Genomic DNA, 20,698 nt, shown 5'->3' on the forward strand with positions numbered 1-20,698 from the left:
GTGAACTGGTTTGGAACCTAGGAAGATCGGTGTTCAAATTTACTAGATTAATCAAACTCTTTAGCATGGTTTTTGGCAGATTACTTGTTTCCCAGGCTTAGTTCCCTGTGTGTGATCTTGGAGTGAGAGTGGCTTACCTTGCAGGAGTCAAAATAAAATGGACGCTGCAAATCATTTTGGTACATGAAAAGAACAGCTGGCTTAGCTTCTCTCTGTTCATCACCTGTAAAGAAACATGGGGCTTGGTCCCCGCACCACACTTGTTGACTCCGATCCCAGAGGAACGAGACAATCCATTGAAGGACAATCCCCCGTACCCTGGAAACGGCCAGGCGGTGGGTCAAAAGATCGTGGTCGACCACATCAAACGCTGCGATCAGATCTAGCAATACCAACAGCGCCGATCTGCCTTGGTCAAGCTGCATACGGAGCGTATCTGTGATGGCGATGAGAACCGTCTCCGTCCCATGCCCAGCACAGAAGCCAGACTGGAAGGGATCGAAAGCCGATGTGTCATCCTGGAAACCCTGAAGCTGCTCCAACTCAACTCTCTCAATTACCTTCCCCAAAAACGAAATATTCGAAACGGGGTGGTAATTGGCCAGATCCCCAGGATCTAACGATGGTCTTTTCAAGAGTGGGTGGACCACTGCCTCCTTCAACCCACCCGGAAAGACTCCTTGCTCAAGGGAGCTTTTGACGATATTAAACAGGTGGGGTTGTAACTCCTCCTGGCAGATTTTGACAAGCCAGAAGGGGCATGGATCCAGAGGACAATTATTAGATCTAACAGCAGCCAAGGCCCTGTCAACAGCGGCTTCAGAGAGCAGGGAAAACTGGCCCAAACATGGGCCTGAAGACGGCAAGGGAGCCTCCAGTTCGCTCATTGTAGACAAAGTGGGGGGAAGGTCCTGGCGAAGTGATGTGACTTTATCTGCAAAAAAGCTCATGAATGCCTCACATCTAATAGCCAATTGAGAATTTACTGAGCCCCCCGACAAAGAGGTCAAGGACCGAATCACACGAAACAATTGTGCCGGGCGAGAGCTAGCAGGCGCCACCTCATAGGCTTTCATAAACGTCCTATAAGATGTCCACGCAGCTTCGTCACGAGATTTCCTCCACACTCGCTCTAGACGTCCGAGTCCCCGTTTCATATAGTGGAGCTCCACAGTATACCACGGGGCCCGCCGAGAACGGGGACGCAGAGGACGCCGGGGGGCAACAACCTCGACAGCATCGGAGACCCAGGAATTCCAATCCTCCACCTGCTCATCGAGTGTGCCGGCAGGTTCAGGATCCCGCAGAGCATTCAGGAAACCAAATGGATCCATAAGTCTCCGCGGGCGGGCATAAATCAGCCCATCGCCTAGACAAGGGTGGCGTGGCAGGTCCATCCGAACCTTCAGGGCATAATGGTCGGACCATGGCACTCTGTCAACAGAGGATACGGCCAAATCAACTCCCGACCCAAAGACCAAGTCCAGTGTGTGACTGACCTCATGAGTGGGGCCATAATTTACTAAGGAGAGGCCTAGCGTTTCCACGGATGACACTAGGTCCACAGCCACTGTACACGAGGCAGTTTTGACATGGACGTTGAAGTCACCCAAGACAATAAGTCTGGGGAATTGCAACGCCCAGTCAGCCACCACCTCCAGTAGCCGTGGCAGGCCGTCCCCAGGTGCGCTAGGCGACCGGTACACCAAAAGGACCACCAACCTCTCCAAGGCCAACCACTCTAGGCCGACGCACTCCATGCCAGTGATCTCCAGGACAGGGACAGCCCTGAAGGGGATAGAATTACTGATGAACATCGCCACCCCGCCACCTCGGCCCTGAGTTAGAGACCGGTGGAGGCACGCGAAACCTGGTGGCGTGACCTCGCCCAAGGCAAAGTGTGGTGCGGGGACCAAGCCTCCCGGAAGTGCCCACTTCATTGCGGGGTGCCTCAGGGGGTTCTACTGTCCCCGCTGTTATTTAACATCTTTATGCAACCCCTTGCTCAGTTGGTACGGAGCTTTGGGCTGATCTATCATGGATACGCCGATGTCACTCAGTTCATTCTGTTGATGGAGGGGGGAACGGTCGTCACCCCTGCAGCTCTACAGCATTGTTTGGAGGCGGTCGCTGTTTGGTTGCAGCAGAGCAGGTTAAAACTTAATCCATCGAAGACGGAGATCCTTTGGCTTGGCCACGGGAGTGAGGTTGGGAATTTCCAGCCGCTGGTGTGGGAGGGGGTCTCATTGGCGCCGACCTCCTCTGTTCGCAGCCTGGGGGTCCACCTGGATTCGTCTCTTTCAATGGAGACCCAGGTGGCCCATACAACCCAGGTTGCGTTTTTCCATCTTTGTCAAGCCCGACAGCTGGCTCCCTTCCTCTCCCACGTGGACCTAGCCACTGTGATCCATGCAACGGTCACCTCCAGGTTGGACTATTGTAACTTGCTCTACGCGGGCCTACCCTTGCGTTTGACCCGGAGGTTACAACTGGTCCAACATGCGGTGGCTCGCTTGCTCACGGGAGGGCGCCTTCCGTGACCATATTCAATCTGTGCTGCATTGGCTCCCAGTTGAGTTCTGAATCATCTTCAAGGTATGGGTGCTGACCTTTAAGCCCTTACGCGGCCTGGGACCCTTGTTCCTTCGGGAACGCATTACCCCATATGAATCTGCTCAGCAGAGGCCAATCTGCTGGTTGTTCCTGGCCCCTCAGTGATGGGGCTGGCCTCCACTCGGGCCAGGGCCTTTACAGCCCTGGCCCCTGCCTGGTGGAACACTCTTCCTCCAGCTGTCCGGCCCCTGCGGGATCTTGGTGAGTTCCGTAGGGCTTGTAAGACGGAGTTGTTCCACCGGGCTTTTGGAGTGTCCAGCCGCTGATAAGTGCCCCCTTCATCCTCCTGTGCTCAGGGTCCCTTACCATCTATGGGACCCACTTTTCTTTCCCCCATCTTGGGAGGGTTTTAATGAGGGTTTATTGCGGACGCTGTTTATTATATTGATCGCTGCGTTTTATTTTAAGGGTTTAACTGTACATGCGTGATTTTATGTTGTCCACCGCCCAGAGCCCTTCGGGGGGTAGGGCGGATATAAAACCCAGTAATAAATAATAAAAAAATTAAAATAAAATAAATAAACTCCTGGCATAAAGAAAATGCTTGCATAAAAAGTGGAGGTAGATTGTCCTTTACTTACAAGCTCAGCTTTAGATCTGCTGAAATGAATTTCTAAGATGAATTTTTCACAACTTTCAGTAGAAGGCAAATTACATCTAGCGTTCAGATGTGCAGGTCCAATGATGTTGAATCTAACTCAGGCCAGTGATGAGGTTAAAAAGAGAGCGATGGTTTAGGTCGTCACCTGTGTGCAAACCGGTTCTCTCTTGCATTTCAGAGCAAGTCTACAAAACAGCCTGTGCGTTAACCGTGCATGCCATCGGGCGCTACAGCCCAGATGTGCTGAAGAATCAAGCCAAACTGGTCTTGCCTCTGGCTTTCCTGGGCATGCATGAGGTGTCTGATGAAGAAAAGGGTGAGAAAGATGACGGTAATCTGTGGACTGAAGTGTGGCAAGAAAACGTGCCTGGTAAGTAGGAACATCGACTCCTAGTTAGCAAAGCAAGGAGCCTGTTTTCCCCCCTTCACTTTGAAATCATGCCCGGGACCTGCAGGACAGCTGCTTACTTAAACATCTTGCTCGACCCTAAGTCCAGGTGGTTATTCACCAGATCAAGAACAAACACATTCCCTCTTACTTTTTTCCCGGAGAGATTCACGGCACACTCAAAGGAAAAGCGTACATGTCCATATTGCTCAGCCTCTGAGGAATCATTGGAGCATGTTTTATTAGTCTGCCCAAAATTCATAGATCTCAGACCTAGGTTGTTTGTTTTTCAACACCAACTTACCTATGCCCTCCATATTCCAAATTGAACCGCCTCTTGAACAGTGAGGATCCCAGGCAGTTGAAAACGGTGGCCAAGTTCCTGCTCGATATTGTGAAATAAGTCTCCGGCTCTCCTTTTATTCACTTATTTTCTTGAAGTTTGTAATGTATGAACTATGAGCAGTTGTTTTACTCCCTTAAACTCTGGATCATACTACTGCACAGTTTTATCTGTATCTTCTCTTGATGCCTAAGAAAGGTTTTTGAATTGAATTGAATTGAATGTGCCTGGTAAGGAGATTCTGGCGAACTGCGTGGTTTACAATGTGCGCTGCACATCTGATATCATAAGGGGATTTTTTTTCAGATTTAAGTTTTTCAAATATCCTTGCCTATGTACAGGACTTCCTTGCCAATTTCAAAGGAGTCCTGCCTCATCTGTATTTGAGAACCTGTATAAAGAAAAGAAAAATCCCAATAATAATAATTCTGCAGTAACTGAAAAAGTGACTGAGATGTTTTGTTTTTAGAGGGGAAGACGTACTTCTCAGCCGACTGTTTTTAGGTTGCTGTCATAATATGTTGACAGTTTGGAACATACAGGGTCAGGGACTGAGTGAAACAATTCGCAGCGTAATAAATACATTTCCCTGTAGGAAACGATGTGGCGTTTCAAAATGTAATCTATGTGTATTTGCCAACACTGTATTATGTACTTCTTAACATTGTCTATGTTTGCAGGTGTCAGCTTGATAATATATTGTAATGTAATTGAGAAAGCTATTAAGCAGGGCTCATTAGTCAAGGGGAAGGGAGGATGGGATTCCCCCTATGGGTCTCACGGACCTCCACTTGTATTATTTATTTACTTCATTTACCGTATAAACTTGTGTATAAGCCGACTTGTGTATAAGCCGAGGTACCTAATTTTACTACCAAAACCTGGGAAAACATATTGACTCGCGTATAAGCCGAAGGTGGGAAGCCGGGAGGCAGAGGGAGCTCCTTATTTGGGCAGTGACTCCCCCTGATGTCATTGCCCAAATAAGGAGCTCCCTCCACCTCCTGGCTGGGTTTGAGGACGCCCAGGCAACTAGGAGGTGGAGGGAGCTCCTTATTTGGGCAATGACATCAAGGGGAGACACTGCCCAAATAAGGAGCTCCCTCTGCCTCCCGGGGTTTGAGGAAGCCCAGCCAGCCAGGGTTCCCCTTCACCCTTCGAGGAGGGCAGCAACAAGCGGCTTGTGCAGCTGCAGGGAGGTCGTCCCGGCCACACCCCCAGCCTGGGCAGAGGCCTGAAGAGCCGACTGGTAAGCAGTGACTCGTGTATAAGCCGAGGGGGCATTTAACAGGGCTGAAAAACTTGGCTTATACGCAAGTATATACGGTATATCCCAGCTTTCTCCCTACTGGGGACACAAAGCAGCTTATATCATTCTCTCCTCCTCCATTTTATTCTCACAACAACCCTGTGATATGGGTCAGGCCAGAGGTCTGCAGCCTGCGGCTCTCCAGATGTTCACGGACTACAAATCCCATCAGCCCCTGCCAGCATGGCCAATTGGAATTGTAGTCCATGAACATCTGGAGAGCCGCAGGTTGCAGACCCCTGGGTTAGGCTGACAGTGTGCAGCTGGCCTACGGGGCTTTTGATACATTTGTAGAAAGATCTGTCTTGTCTTTCATGGCTCTAGCGTTTAGATTTAAATAGCTACAGACTTAACCATGCTGAGAATTAAATATGTTGGTGATGATGTGGGGTGGATGTGTTCATGTTACGTCCAGTTATCCTTCAAGCAATCACGTTTTCTGGCCAAGCTAATGGTTCTGCGTGTGGGCTGTCAGGAAAATAGTCCCCGCCTTCAGCTCTTGAATACATTACTTCCTTTGCAGTTAAAAATTGATTGAGGGACCCTTTTTGAAGCTTGCTCTTGACCCTGATGTTATTTGGGTACTCTTAGGCCCCTTCTGCACACACAAAATAATGCGTTTTCAAACCACTTTCACAACTGTTTGCAAGTGGATTTTGCTATTCCACACAGCTTCAAAGAGCACTGAAAGCAGTTTGAAAGTGCATTATTCGGCATGTGCGGAATGAGCCTTAGTGAAATCTGAAATGGCTCGCTTGTTTATCTGTTGCTGAGGCAGCCCACTGTGCATCATACCTGAGAGTCTTGTGATAAAGGAGAGATGTTCTCCTGAAATTGTATCTTAACACGAACCTAGTTTTGTTGGCTCTTCAACTCCTGAAATGCAAATCTTGTGTATTTGATATACAGGCACCTATGGCGGCATAAGACTGTATATGCAGGAACTGATAACCATCACCCAGAAAGCTTTGCAGTCCCAGTCCTGGAAGATGAAAGCTCAAGGTGCATCTGCTATGGCGTCTATAGCAAAGCAGTCTGGCTCCTTGGTACCTCCACACCTGGGCATGGTGCTCAGTGCTCTGTTGCTGGGCTTGTCTGGAAGAACCTGGACAGGAAAGGTAAAGCTGGATTGTATGGGGAAGGATGGTTGTAGTCCAGAAACGGAGACCAGAATTACAAAAATTATATATTTGCCCAAGAGTGTGGTGAGGGTAATGTGAGTGCAGACTCTTCTTTTAGACTATCTTCAGTTCTTTGGGGAGAGGGGAGTTGCATTCTCTAGCTCAGTGGTGGCGAACCCATGGCATGGGTGACAGAGGTGGGACTCAGAGCCCTCTCTGTGGGCATGCGCAAATAGAGTGCCCCCCCCCCCACATCTAGGCTGGCCTGGGCCGCTGGGTTCAATTGTTAGCATTAAACCTAAGACCTAGTTTTGGGAAGCAGTGTAGCTAACCCTGTTAAGCGCTGTTAAACCCCACTGATTTTCATGTCAAGAACCAAAGCGTGATCCTTTACCTGGGAGTAAGCTCGGTTGCTGGCAATGGGGCTTGCTTCTGAGTAAACCCTCCTAGGGTCGTGATTCACCCATTGGAAGAGTTGCACGGTTGTTTCAAAGCAAAGCCACCAACTACCACCAAGCTTACTCCCGAGTAATGCACGCCTTGGAGCCCACCGTTTTTTCTAAACTAAAACCTCAGTATTCAGGTTAAATTGCCATGTTGGCACTTTGCGATAAATAAATGGGTTTTGGGTTGCAATTTTGGCGCTCGATCTCAAAAAGGTTCGCTATCACTGCTCTAGCTTGATGAAATTAGCAAAATAAGCTGGTTTGGGGAAGGAAAAGGGTGACCGGGAAGAGTAAGAAAAAGAACCATAATTGTTCGTGTGTGTAGTTGAGGTTTATGGGGCTGAAAACCATGTTGCTGTGATATTTGAACGATTCTGCTATTTCTTCCTGGTCTAGATCAGTTATCAGGCTAAGAGATAACTTTTCACGCTGTAGGAATTTCTCACTAAATCTCTTGTTTCGTACTTAGGAGGAGTTACTGAAAGCTATTGCCAGCGTCGTCTGTGCGTGCAGGTAAAAAAGCACTCTTTAACAAGCCTGGTTTGGAAACTTTTCTGTTACGTGAATGGAGTTCAGTACTATTCCAAAATTCCTCTTGGAACTGGAGCAGGGCGAATACAAACATAGTTGCTGCGTAATCAAGGCTCATCACAAAGAACTCTTAGTACTTGGCATAATTCAAAGCTAAAAGGAAAGAATTGGGGGTTGGAGGGGAGATTTTAAAAAGGGATTTAATAAAAGTGAAAAAATGAATTCGTTGTAGTGAGTTCATAAGCAAGAACAGAGAATACTGAAACGTTGAAGGTGATGTAAGGAGGAGGAATATTTGTGGATAGTATTTTGCCAAAATGTCTAAATGATGCCCAAGTAAGGGTCATATTCAGAGAGTATAAATGAGAGTGTTATCCCCAGTTTGTTATCCCCATTCTGTGTCAGCTGAAATTAGTAAGACTGCTTATTATAGTTTATGACACAGGTGTCAAACTCATGGCCCTCCAGATGTTATGGACTACAGTTCTCATCATCCCCTGCCAGCATCATGGGAACTGTAGTCCATAACATCTGGCGGGCCATGAGTTTGACACCTGTGGTTCATGGTTTCAGGACTGCAAAACATTCTTGTACATAATTGCCAATGGAATGGAGTGTCAGACAATAAACCCCCAGCCAATGGGTGTGCAGGACTCATGACATTCCATCTCGTCTCCGCCCACCTTTCCCCAACCCAGGAGCCTTCCTCGTCCCAGCAATATGGGAAACATCATGCAAACTCTCACATTCATCAGGCACAGTTTTGTATTTTTCTTTAGAATAATGTGGCTATCTGCAGCCTCTCACAATGTTTTAAGCACATATAATTACATACAATATTATGTTTTTTAACGTTTGTTTTTTATATTGGTTGTGATGGCCTTTGGCTAATGCAATAAATACTGCATCTTCTATTTTTTTAAGTTTGCAGTTGTTTACATCAAAACTCAAGTTGTGTAAGAGCATCTATAAAAACAGTTTAACAAAACTATCAAAACACACGCACATAAGAACTAGCCTGCTGGATCAGACCAGAGTCCATCTAGTCCAGCACTCTGCTACTCGCAGTGGCCCACCAGGTGCCTTTGGGAGCTCACATGCAGAATGTGAAAGCAGTGGCCTTCTGCTGCTGCTGCTCCTGAGCACCTGGTCTGCTAAGGCATTTGCAATCTGAGATCAAGGTGGATCAAGATTGGTTGGATCAAGATTGGTCTCAAAGGAGGATCAAGGCTACCAAGATTGGTAGCCATAGATCGACTTCTCCTCCATAAATCTGTCCAAGCCCTTTTTAAAGCTATCCAGGTTAGTGGCCATCACCACCTCCTGTGGCAGCATATTCCAAACACCAATCACACGTTGCGTGAAGAAGTGTTTCCTTTTATTAGTCCTAATTCTTCCCCCCACCGTTTTCAATGAATGCCCACTGGTTCTAGTATTGTGAGAAAGAGAGAAAAAATTCTCTCTGTCAACAGAAACTCTGTTCACAACTTTTGGCAAATGCATGTATGTCCTTCCTGTATGTGTGCATATATCTGTTTGTAAGAAAGAGCCAGCGCATATTCACTTTAGAAACCAAACCGGGAACCAGTGCCTGGATAAATCTGGGGTTTAAATTGAACATAGGGCTATATCTATATTGAATGTGACATGAGAATTACTCAATGCACATGTGAAGAAAAAATCAAGGGTGCAGCACACATGGATTGAACATGAGATCACTGTAACTTGTCAACAGGGACCCAGACTCAGAGGGAACAGAGGCTGTGTGCGCAACTTAAGAGAATGCGCTGACGAAGGCACCCTGTAGGCTTCGGGCATGATGGGGCAGGGGGCTTTATCCCTGTGGCACATTGATGAATGTTGGCTCAGTTCCTCCCATGTGCTCTTGGTGTTTTCAGTGCTGAGCTTCACAAAACTGTTCCCGACCAGCCCAGCATCAATGACGTTCTTCAGGCTATGCTCAAGGAGTGCCGCAAAGATAACCTCGGGTACAAGATTGTGGCTCTCCGGTGCACGGCCGACGTGCTGAAAACCACGCAGGAAAATCGGTTCCAGGAACTGGCAGACATCATCTTTCCGATAATAAAGAAAGTGAGTCTTTGACCCTTCTTAGTTGAACTATGCCCCCGATAATAGACGACCCATGTGCCGCTGTGTGTTAGATCTACTGCCGTGCTGTGGTGCTCGGTTTTGCATTTATTATTTATAAGCTTCAGTGTTTTTGGACGTTTTAATTAGCAGCAAAACGAGGAATTAGTGCATGAGCTGCTGTTAGACATAGGAAGACACTGGAAAAATTACACTCTTTGGGGAATATTTAAATAAATTCACTATATTCTGTAGCATCGGGTAATAGCAAGCAGGGGATTTGGAGGATGGATGAGGACGGGAGCTGTTGTTCTTCCTTTTCCTTCAAGATCCTGCACCTGGTACTAAACAGGGACAGCATCCAGTGGCTCGCAGTTGCAAGTGTGGCCTGTGCATATTTTTGGCCAGAAAGCACCATAGGACAGTGGTGGCGAACCTTTGGCACTCCATATGTTATGGACTACAATTCCCATCAGCCCCTGCAGCATGGCCAATTGGATGGACTCTGGTCTGATCCAGCAGGCTCCAGATGTTATGGACTACAATTCCCATCAGCCCCTTCCAGCATGGCCAATTGGATGGTCTGATCCAGCAGGCTCCAGATATTATGGACTACAATTCCCATCAGCCCCTTCCAGCATGGCCAATTGGCCAATTGGCCAATATCTGGAGAGCCAAAGGTTCGCCACCACAGCCATAGGAGATTATACTTGCTGGGTGATTGATGGTGGCTCCCTCGTCCCTTGTACCAGCTGCTTGCCCCAGGTGCGCTCTTCCCCCTTCGTCGGCTCTCCTTTTGTACCGTCATGATGTCTGTTCCTTCAGCTTTCTTACAAGACTGTTTGTTCCAGTTCCTTGCCCGTCCCTTTTTCTTCCCCCTCCACATTCCTGTTTTCTCTCTCTACTTACATCTTACCATTCAGAGGTTCCATGTGGGGTTGCAATCCCCCGCCTCCCTGCCAAAAGGATGCAGGACTTGCTGCTTTGGGGTGGTTGTTTTTCTTAACCCCCCAATGTAAAAGGGCCCTGACATGGATAGCCCAGTGTACCGTGTTTCCCCGAATATAAGACAGTGTCTTATATTAATTTTTGCTCCCAAAGATGTGCTATGTCTTATTTTCAGGGGATGTCTTATTTTTCCTGTGTTCTGTTTGTCAGGCATGCTTCCAAACAAAAACTTTGCTATGTCTTACTTTCGGGGGATGCCTTATATTTCGCACTTCAGCAAAACCTCTACTATGTCTTATTTTTCGGGGATGTCTTATATTAGGGGAAACAGGGTAGTTTTAAGCTAATCAGGGTTGGCCCTTGTCAGTATTTGGATGGGAGATCACCAAGGAACACCCAGATTGTATTGTCGAAGGCTTTCAGAGGATTCAGATCCTCGGAAGGTGCCAGCCGCAGATGCAGGCGAAACGTCAGGAGAGAATGCTGCTAGAACACGGCCAGACAGCCCGGAAACCACACAGCACCCCAACACCAAGATTGCTATGTGGGGGCAGGCAATGGCAAACCATCTCTGATAGTTGAAAATCTTACAGGGTCACCATAAATCAGGTGCAATGATGGCAATAAATAAATACGGGGGTTTTCTGCAAATTTGTGACATATGCCAGATTTGTGGAAAAATTTCCCGTGTCATTCATTGTGTGGCCCTGGTGGTGGTTTTCTGATGCGCATCTTGGGGTCACAGCAGGAATCAGATATATTGTTAAACAGTGTAAACCAAATACATAAAACACTTGATATCCAAGGTGCAGTTCTGCAGCTAGAGAGCGCTGCCATCTACAGCAGAGGCACATATAGGTTTCGATGTCCATTCCTCTGGTGATTTTGATGTAGTTATTTGGAGTTGCTGGCAGAAACCTGAATCTTTTGTCCTTCCCTAGTCAACTTTATCAGTTCTGTTCTCAAAAGACTATGACATGGACATTTTGCTACAGAGAAAAGAGCAGCACGTAGTTCTCCCTTGATGGAGGGACCAAAAAGTCAGAGGGAAGCGAGGGCTGGAATGTGCAAAATGCATGCTGGTGGGTAGCAAAACTTCCAAGAACAAAGTTTTTGCCGTTTGAAACTAAGATGCATGGGATTAAGTAGCACGAGGAACAGCACTTCGTGGCTCTGACTTTCGTTAATTTTCTCTGACGTTGGGAATATTTGCTGGTTTTGTATGAGTAAAATTTTTAAATTTAAATTTCATTCATCTGCTAGTTTTATATGTTCAATCACCAGTGATTTTTATGTCCTGAAAACCAGTAACACAGGTGTCAGTGCAGTCTAGACCTGTTCAAATCAATGACTTCACGCTGGAGTAACCCTGAAAACTGGCATTTCTAGCTGGGATATCTGAATTGCCATGGAAAGAGAAACGTAAAGAGAAACATCACTAACCACTCTTCTCTGATGTCTTCTTCCTCTCAAACATCACATCCTCTGACACCTCTGCAGAATTCTCCGGAGACGATGGCAGCCAATCCGTCCCAGAATGATGATGAGGATGAGGATGAAAACGAGAAGGAACTCCAGTTGGACTCTCTCCTCTGTGCCTTTGAATGCTTAGGCAAAGCCTGGCCTAAAAATCCAGAAACACAACGTACGTTTGTCCCGGGAAAGTCAGTGCATTGGGGAATCAAAATCTACCGCTCCTCTTTTTAAAAAAGAGACCAGGCCAGGAAAGGAAGGTTTGCAAAGGTGATAGTTTTAGGAGTAGCAGTTAAAATGGTACATGCACAACTGCATGTTTTTCAGTGGGCGTTTGTGAAGGTATGGGGTAATGCCCCTATAGCAGAGTAGCGCAATATACTGGAAGTCAGATGCACACAGCAGCTCAGCTTCGCAGAAGTGGTCCTACTTTCATTTGTTCACAAGTATAGCTCACACAGACAAAGTGCTGCGCCAGGCAGTGCGAAGACAAATGTCTCTCAGACCTCAGTACACTGCAGCCTTACATCTGGTTTACTGGCCAATCACAGTTCTTTACCAATCAAACCTAGAATGAGGCTGTGTCATGTGATACCTGGCAGTTAGCTGTCAGTTAGATTTTGATGATCAGACACCAGTTACAACAGTACTCTGACGGCGTTACCCTTTTCATGATGATCTCAGGGTTATTTTTTTTTAAATTTTAATTATTATTATTAACCACTTTTGAGTACTGTAAAGCAAGATAAAATGCTGTAAATTAATAAATAGACAAGGAAGTAGTTTGCAGACCATATAGCGATTGAGTGATCAAGAACGTTTAGTGTCTGAACTGTTGCCTGGTCACAAGGCTTCTTGTTTCCTGGAGTGCTATAATACTTGCTTGGTCCTCACTGATTTTAAATTGGGAATTACATTTTAACAGATGAGATCATGCCAGGGAAGCCAGCAGATACCTTGTTCTTTGGGTTCGCTTCAGAATAGCTTTGTTGTGTCTCCCAGAGCTCTCATATGAGGGACCCTGAAGGATAAAAACAAAACTTAAATGATGGAGCAATAATTTTCCCTTTGTACTAACCATCACAAGAGAAGTGTGGAAAGGTGTCAGCGTTTCCATGGGCCGCCCCATCCACACTAGTGGCACCACCCTGCTCTCCCAAAGAGATTTCCCAGCAGCATGGGGAGGCTCACAAAATGCAACAGCCTCCCTGACATCGAGGAGCCTCAAGGGGCTGAAATGGACCTACGCCAGCCAAAAGGCTGCCTTAAGTTTGGGCTGCAGCCTGCTGGCGGAATGCTGGCAAAGGCCACGATGCCAGTGGAGGCCCTGGGACACTGGCATGTGTTCCAGTGTTGGGGGGCGGGGGCGGCAGCCACATGCTGGCAGGATTGCCCCTTCACCAGTGTATCTTCCCTGAGGAGGGCAACTCTGCCAATGCGCCGCTCCCAGAAGCATATCTCCCCAGAAGCATATCAGCCCCACCCACCTCACAGGGTGTTTGTTGTGAGGGAGGAAGGGCAAGGAGATTGTGAGCCCCTTTGAGTCTCCTGCAGGAGAGAAAGGGGGGATATAAATCCAAACTCTTCTTCTTTTGATGTTGCCATAGGCAGCTGTTTTTGTAAAAACAGTTTTCACAAAATTGTTTTAGACAGCTGTGAGATAAACTTGAATGTATTTTCCTCACCATTACGAAGCAGTAGCCAGCAACTATAAGTTTGGATTTTGCACCCTGCGTGGTGCTCATCAAAAGAAGAAAGAGCTAGGAAATACAGGTGAAATTTCGAAAGACACTTCAGCTCTCTCAAAGCGTTTTTTTTCTCCCCCTTTTCAGGCTGCTACCGGCAAGAGCTGTGCAAACTCATGTGTGAGCGGCTGAAACTGAGCACCTGGAAAGTGCAGCTGGGCGTGCTCCAAGCAATGAAGGCTTATTTTCAAGGGTAAATGGAGTGCCTGGTGCTGCTGCTACTACTTCTGTGTACTAACCCTCCTCCTTTCATTTGCCATTGTAAGAGGCTTGTTGGCAGAATAATTTAGGCACCCAGGTGTGCAACCAGAGGTGGGATCCAGCAGGTTCTCACAGGTTCCCGAGAGTAGGTTACTAATTATTTGTGTGTGCCAAGAGGGGGTTACTAATTGGTGATTTTGCTACATGATTTTTGCCTTAGTTACGCCCCTCCTCTCAGCAGTAGCGCGCAGAACTTGAAGCAGTCTAGCAGGAGGTGCACCGGCGTGCGTGGCAGCCTGTGCCTGCGTGCATTCATTTCCTGCCCAAGGACCGGCGCAGCGGCTTCATCCTTGCCATAGCCCCGCCCAGGAATGCCCCCGCCCCCGGAATGCCCGGCCACTCCCCCGTGATGCCCTGCCCAGCCCCATTGGTGCTACGCCACAGTTTGAATCCCACCACCATGGGAACCTGTTACTAAAATTTTTGGATGCCACCACTGTGTGCAACATAACCAATTGATGAGCAAAACATCTGCATAGTTAATGTCAAGCGGTGAGGAGAGTTTTACCACTTTTACATATATTGTTAGGAATCTGGGGAAGATGTGAAAGTAACAAGGCAACCGGACTACTTTCAACAGGATACACAGTTTTTAAAAATCCTCTTAACTGTTTGACGGGACAGTGCAGACCACAGGTGTCAAACTCGCGGCCCTCCAGATGTTAATGAACTACAATTCCCATCAGCCCTTGCCAGTATAGCCAATGCTCATGTTGGGAGGGACTGATGGGAATTGTAGTTCATGAACATCTGGAGGGCCGCAAGTTTGACACCCCTGGTGCAGACAATTGACTGACCAAGTGGGACTGCACATAATGGCAGTTTACTGCTTGGCTGACTTTGAACAGATCTTCCGGATCCAACACATTTATGTAGCATGTCTCAGGCCCCTTCAGCACATGCAGAATGATCAGTGGTGGGATTCAAATAATTTAACAAGCACCATTTTAACAACTGGCTCTGCCAAAGTGGTGTGACCTGCTGAATCCACCACTGAGAATAATTCACTTTCAATCCACTTTCAATGCACTTCGAAGCTGGATTTTACTGTGCGGAATAGCAAAATCCACTTGCAAACAATGGAGAAAGTGGATTGAAAGTGCATTATTCTGCATGTGTGGAAGGGGACCTAGTATGGCTGTCCAGATACGCAAAGGAATAGATTCTGTCTCGGCCCCACACCCATTTCTTCAGCTAAGACCTGTGGAACCAGTGCTCCTCCTCCATTATCTGCCTCCGTGGATGTGAGAGTGTTCTATCCTTTCCAGAGACGACGCTTAAGCTTCCTGTCACTGCGAACTGAGAGCCTGGGCAGCTGTCATCCAGATGAACCATAACAGAGAAAGTGGTTAGACCTGTGATCCTATTTGACGACATGAGTGTAATGCTTCTCCTGTTTACTTTGGTAGGCTAATGCTGCTTGAAGCAGAACACGCAGACCCTGAAGCTTTGACAGGAATACTGGCAGAAACTTGTTTATCGATCACTCACTCTCTAGGTAATTATATTTGATTCTGTGCTGAGGCTGCTCCTTCTGACGCATAAATGGCCAGGGGAATGAAACGAAGGGCTTGCTTTTAAATTTTCCTTCCATTTGTATGACTGCTTGTAGAATAAAGCTAGAACAGTCAAAGCCTGTGTTTCGTTCACTTTTCAATATATGCTTTCTCTCCCACACCCCCCTAGAGAATAAAAGCTACACCTCCATAAGAACAGAAGCCTTGTCAGTGATAGAAGTGCTGCTCACAAAACTTGAAGGTAAGCTGGATGGTGGCTTGATTTTGAGGGTTATGGTGACGGATTGGTGGAGGAGTTGCCTCTGACCCATCTTGTCTTCTAGGACCGTTCTCATCATGCCAGCTCCCGCTGTGCATAAAGGAAATGGAAGTAAATTTGAACCCACCCACACATCTACCCCCAGACCTATATTCCCTTAGTCATGTAGCTGAAAAGCTCTTGGACTCCCCCCGTCCCTTCTTGGTTGATTCCGCACTTGGGTTATCGACCTAAGTTCGAGCTGCGTTCGACCTAAGTGCTCCGCACAACCACTGGGATCGGCGTGGTTTTGTACCAGCTTCGCCCCGTGTAACGGTCAAATTTCCGACTCCAGTTGGGAACTACTACTTTTTCAAGGAACCACGCTCGAACTCAGCTCGATTCCAGTAAAGTGCGGAATCTCTGGTGCCAGGAGTCCCCCATTCAGCCAATCACAGCTGAGTGTTTCGGACGTGCGTACAGCTGGCCAATCAAAAAACGCCACCTTCGTCCCTCCATTCCTGTGGCAGTTTTTTTAATAACGTGTGTGGGGATAGACGGAACATGGCCGTAGAACAGTAGCCAATCGGAACGGAGCGGCGAAGAGGCACAGGATGATTCCGCCCTCCGAGCTGGGATCAAGCTGGTTGCAGTGGGGAACAACAATGGCTTCGACCTAGGTCAGTACCCTTCTCAGGGAACTGGGTCGAACCTATTTTACTCGTGTGCGGAATCGCCCCCTGAAAATCTGACTCTGTCATGCTTTGGTAACCTTAAGAGGAGGCTCTTGCAATGTACTGTGTGTGTGAGAGGCTTTTGAAAGAGTATTCAAAAACAGCTAAGAGTCCAGGAATCAGTAGCTTGGCTGCGTGGAAACATGCAATCCAGATCCTGAAGAAGCTGCCCCAATGACTAACCATTTCTGGGTTCATTTCAAAGTGCTGTCATGTTCTTGAATGACCTTTGCCCTGAATGTCTGAAGAAGCAGCCACTGGCAGGCATTTTCTTCTGAACTTTTATCAGGCCAGGGTCTTTTCTGTTGTTTCACCTTCCCTGTGAATATCATTTCTGAAGGAGGATCATCACCTGGTCAACTTCCTTTGAACTTTAGGGAAAGGACCAACCTATGGTGCTCCAGATGTCCTTGGACTACAATTCCCATCAGCCCCTGCCAGTATGGCCAATTGTCCCTGCTGGCAGAGGCTGATGGGAATTGTAGTCCATGCTGGCAGAGGCTGATGGGAATTGTAGTCCATGAACAATTGGCCCTGCTGGCAGGGGCTGATGGGATTGTAGTCCATGCTGGCAAAGGCTGATGGGAATTGTAGTCCATGAACAGTTGGACATGCTGGCATGGGCTGATGGGAATTGTAGTCCATGCTGGCAAAGGCTGATGGGAATTGTAGTCCATCAACAGTTGGCCCTGCTGGCTGGGGCTTATGGGAATTGTAGCCCATGCTGGCAAAGGCTGATGGGAATTGTAGTCCATCAACAGTTGGCCCTGCTGGCTGGGGCTGATGGGAATTGTAGTCCATGAACATCTGGAGCACCATAGGCTGGCTACCCCTAAAAGCATTCTTTTTTAATAAGGCTTTTTTGGTTTAGATGCCGCTGCATGGAATTCGTTGCCTGTTTGTCGTTCAAATTTTTTGTTCAGGCAGTTTTTAAATGGCCAGTAGCCACTGCCCCTTTGAAAGCTATTGGAAAATCTGGGTAGAAATGTGCAATGAGTAGAAATATTTTCCTTCCCATTCGTCTCCTCCTGCATCTCCATACAGAGTCCAAACAGTGGGAAAGCTTGAATGCGGATAGCAGAAATCTTCTCATTGGCTCCCTAACTGCCCTGACGCTGGACAGCAGACCTGAACTTCAAGAGAAAGCATCTTTGTTAAAGAAAACCCTTGAAAAACTTGATTGATTTTTAAAACAAAAACAAAAAACAAAAATACAACCAAGTGCCATGTGAAACAAAGCAAGCAAAAACCGGAAGCACACCGTGTGCTCTGAACGCAAGGGAAAAAAAAGTGAAGATGACTTTGTAGCATGCATCATTCCTTGGCTAAAATAAAGAACGCCATGTATTTCGTTCCCCGATCATTTTTGTTTTTGTTTTTTCCTCTTTCAAAACTGTTTCAAGCAGTTTAGGTAGTTTCAGCAAGCCTTGAAAAGTATTACAAAGAAAGCAAACTGCGTGACGGATATTTGGGACATTGTTTTGATCTGTGTGGGTAAAGAGAGGAGGAAGTACCATGTTCATAAATTAGACCAGGCAGAATCTTCTAGCATATGTAAGAAGCCCGGTAATCTCCGCAGACAAAGGTGATCCTGGAAACACTGGGGAGCAAAGTCCTTACTCCAGCCTTGCTTGTATGTTCTGCGTGGCACCGTTATTTTTTGATGTTGTGCTAGTACCATCCTACTAGGAGAACAAACACAAGTAATGGTATGACCAGAGTTCATTCTCCTTGCTGGCTGGGTGTGGTCTCCGCTGCAGGAATTCCTGAGTGCTGCTGTTTCTATATTTTTAAAAGGGTGAGTCTGCCCACCAGGTAAGAATGCACACTTTAAAAGCACTTTAACTAGCTGCCTCGAACCAAGAGTGTCACGGGAACTGGCTGATAAAGAAAGCTGAATATCTGCTCTTCACCCCCTCCCACCCCCAAATCATTTTGCATGACACTCAGAAGAATCAAAAGCCTTCTCTAAAATATAACAACAACAACCACGGCCTTTTCTCAAAAATACATATTTTGGAAAGTGTTTACAATTTTTCTCCCAAGATTTCCAACTAGATTTCACTCCTTTTATGTTTGTAAACCCTTTCTTGCTTTGGAAAGCTGTCGTGTTAACCCTATATTCTTATCGGACACAGGCATCTTCTCGTTTCTCGGAAATACTGAAGAGTTGACTTTAAGCCTCCACTGACCTGCAGTGAAAATGTGATTGTACTAAGCGCCCATGTTATGCCGTTCCCGTCTCTGAGAAGCGTAAGAGTGATACTTGCTCCAGTTTTAATAAAGGTTTTGTAGATGGTGAAGTTACGTTCAATCCGTACAACTTCACAACTGTCGATTTCTGCAGTTTTGTTCTCCGAAGGAACTTTGATGTGGAAATCAGTGTGTTTTAACCACTCCTTAGATGGGTTTGTGTGTGTGTGTCTGTGTGAGGTCCTTATTTGTCAATTGCCGCCTGTAGAATCAGACCTAGGTGAAAGTAATATGTTAACTCCTACGTGGAGGTTTCTTCTGTATAGTAATTTTCCAAACGGTCTTCAGATCAGGCAATATCCTTTTGACCCATTTCCATCATTTGTAGGTTGCTTCCAGCGGCCTACAGGAACACAGCCCAGCTGGGATTGCCAAGGCAGACCCTTTGTAAAAATAGTTGCCTCCAGCCAGAGGCTGTATAAGATGAGTGCTGGAATAAAAAAAACCTTTTCTGAATTGCTTCATACAAATCCTGCCAGCACAGTGCACAATTCCCCAGGTGGAGAAATTTCATATAATTGGAGTTTAGGATCTCACTGGAGATGATTGTAATTTTGTGTAAGGGGGGGCGGGGATCCTTATTAGAATTGGCTTATTCAGTATTGCCTCTTCTTAAAAGGGAGCTTAACAGTATTTTAGCAGTAAGGAAGATTTGCGGGCTACTTCACGTATCCATTCACAGTGGGGTTTCATGCTGCTTCAAATGGAGGATGTTGAGGGGAAGATGCACAGTCCCAATATTGAATTTACAAAACCGGTACTACGAAATGGCTTTCTCGTTTAAGAAACCGTGTTTGCACTTAACGTGTGTGTGGTCAGATAACTGAAAAGCCTGCCTAAATGGCGCCCGTCACGCTGGAATTCTGGCAGGCTGTGAGCTTCTCAAAAGGGTTTTAAATGTATTGCAGAAAGCGGCTTCCTGTTTACATTTAGTTGGAATTTGCCAAGCACCTCCGCAAAACTGAATGTTTGTAGGCAGATCTCTGGATAAGTTTTACCAAATATACCATTTTGTCCTGCTTTTTTTTTAAAAAAAAAAATTAGGCCACAATTTCAAATGGATGCTTTTTAATTTTTTTTGCAAGTTATTGAGTGTTTGATAGAACCTGCAACAGCTGTGTATTAGACATACGAAACCTCTGCTATGACTTTCCAAGCAGAGGCTTCAGAATGTTGGGATGGGATTCAAAGCTTGTGTTTGGAGCGGCTGCTATAAAAGTTTCCAAATGGGATTTAAAAATAAATAAATAAACTGCACTGAAATGTATGTTAGTTTTAGAACAACAGTAACAGCTGTCTGGTAACAAACCAGCTTGACAGATTATCTTCTCTAGATGACTTTTTTCCTTCTAAAAATTTAAATTTCTAAAACATGTGCCTCGATGGGAGAATCCTACCTGCAAAATGTTGACTTAGGTCAAATATCTTGTCCCTCTTAAATTTGTTGATAGAACAAAGTGGCCTTTGGAGAGTTACGTTTTCCTCTGAGAACAATTGCACTACAAAAAACACTGTTGCCCGAGACGGGCCCTTTGTGCTGCTGTTTAATGCTGCTTTGTATACCTGGATTGAAGTGTGTACATTTGACACTATAGCACCCGGCCGAATTTACAAATTGTTTTATGTTGAAAGATTTCTAATGTTGCAACCACAACAAAAGGTCTCCATTAAATTCACTACATTGAATTTCTGTATCTGGCTGTCAAGTATGTACAATGGATTGAAACTTTCCTATTTAAAGGGTTAACGAAATAAAGGCGCATGACCTCTTCTTGGGTAGAAGTGGTAATTTCATCCCTCCCGTTTACAGTTCCACCTTGGTTTGCAAGGTTGCATATATCAATTTTGGGGATTTTGTGTCACACTAACTGCTCCCTTGCTTTGAAGAAGCGCTGTTTTGGGAAATCTTGTTTAATATTCCGGCCAGGTTTAGATAACCCCCACAAAGGAAGCACAGGAGTATCACTGAAGTCTTTCAACAGATACAGCAAAAGTTGAAGAACAAGCTCGTCGAAACAGCAACTAATAAATGTAGTTGACTCTAGTAAGTGGATGCAAGGTGAATCAGTTCCAGCTAAGTGGAGGATGT

General features: G+C 46.2%; 1 protein-coding gene across 1 annotated transcript in view; it reads left to right on the forward strand.

The window, feature by feature from the left end:
- Positions 1–20,380, forward strand: part of ECPAS (Ecm29 proteasome adaptor and scaffold) — a 117,756-nt gene extending 97,376 nt beyond the window's left edge. The window contains 9 exon segments of the mRNA XM_048504627.1: positions 3,393–3,584; positions 6,164–6,372; positions 7,291–7,334; positions 9,251–9,443; positions 11,889–12,033; positions 13,694–13,799; positions 15,277–15,365; positions 15,554–15,625; positions 17,401–20,380. Coding sequence (XP_048360584.1) covers positions 3,393–3,584; positions 6,164–6,372; positions 7,291–7,334; positions 9,251–9,443; positions 11,889–12,033; positions 13,694–13,799; positions 15,277–15,365; positions 15,554–15,625; positions 17,401–17,540 — 1,190 coding nt within the window. The 3' untranslated portion in view covers positions 17,541–20,380.
- Positions 20,381–20,698: the final 318 nt, after the last annotated feature.

The sequence above is a fragment of the Sphaerodactylus townsendi genome, linkage group LG07, assembly GCF_021028975.2.
Source record: "Sphaerodactylus townsendi isolate TG3544 linkage group LG07, MPM_Stown_v2.3, whole genome shotgun sequence".
NCBI lineage: Eukaryota > Metazoa > Chordata > Lepidosauria > Squamata > Sphaerodactylidae > Sphaerodactylus > Sphaerodactylus townsendi.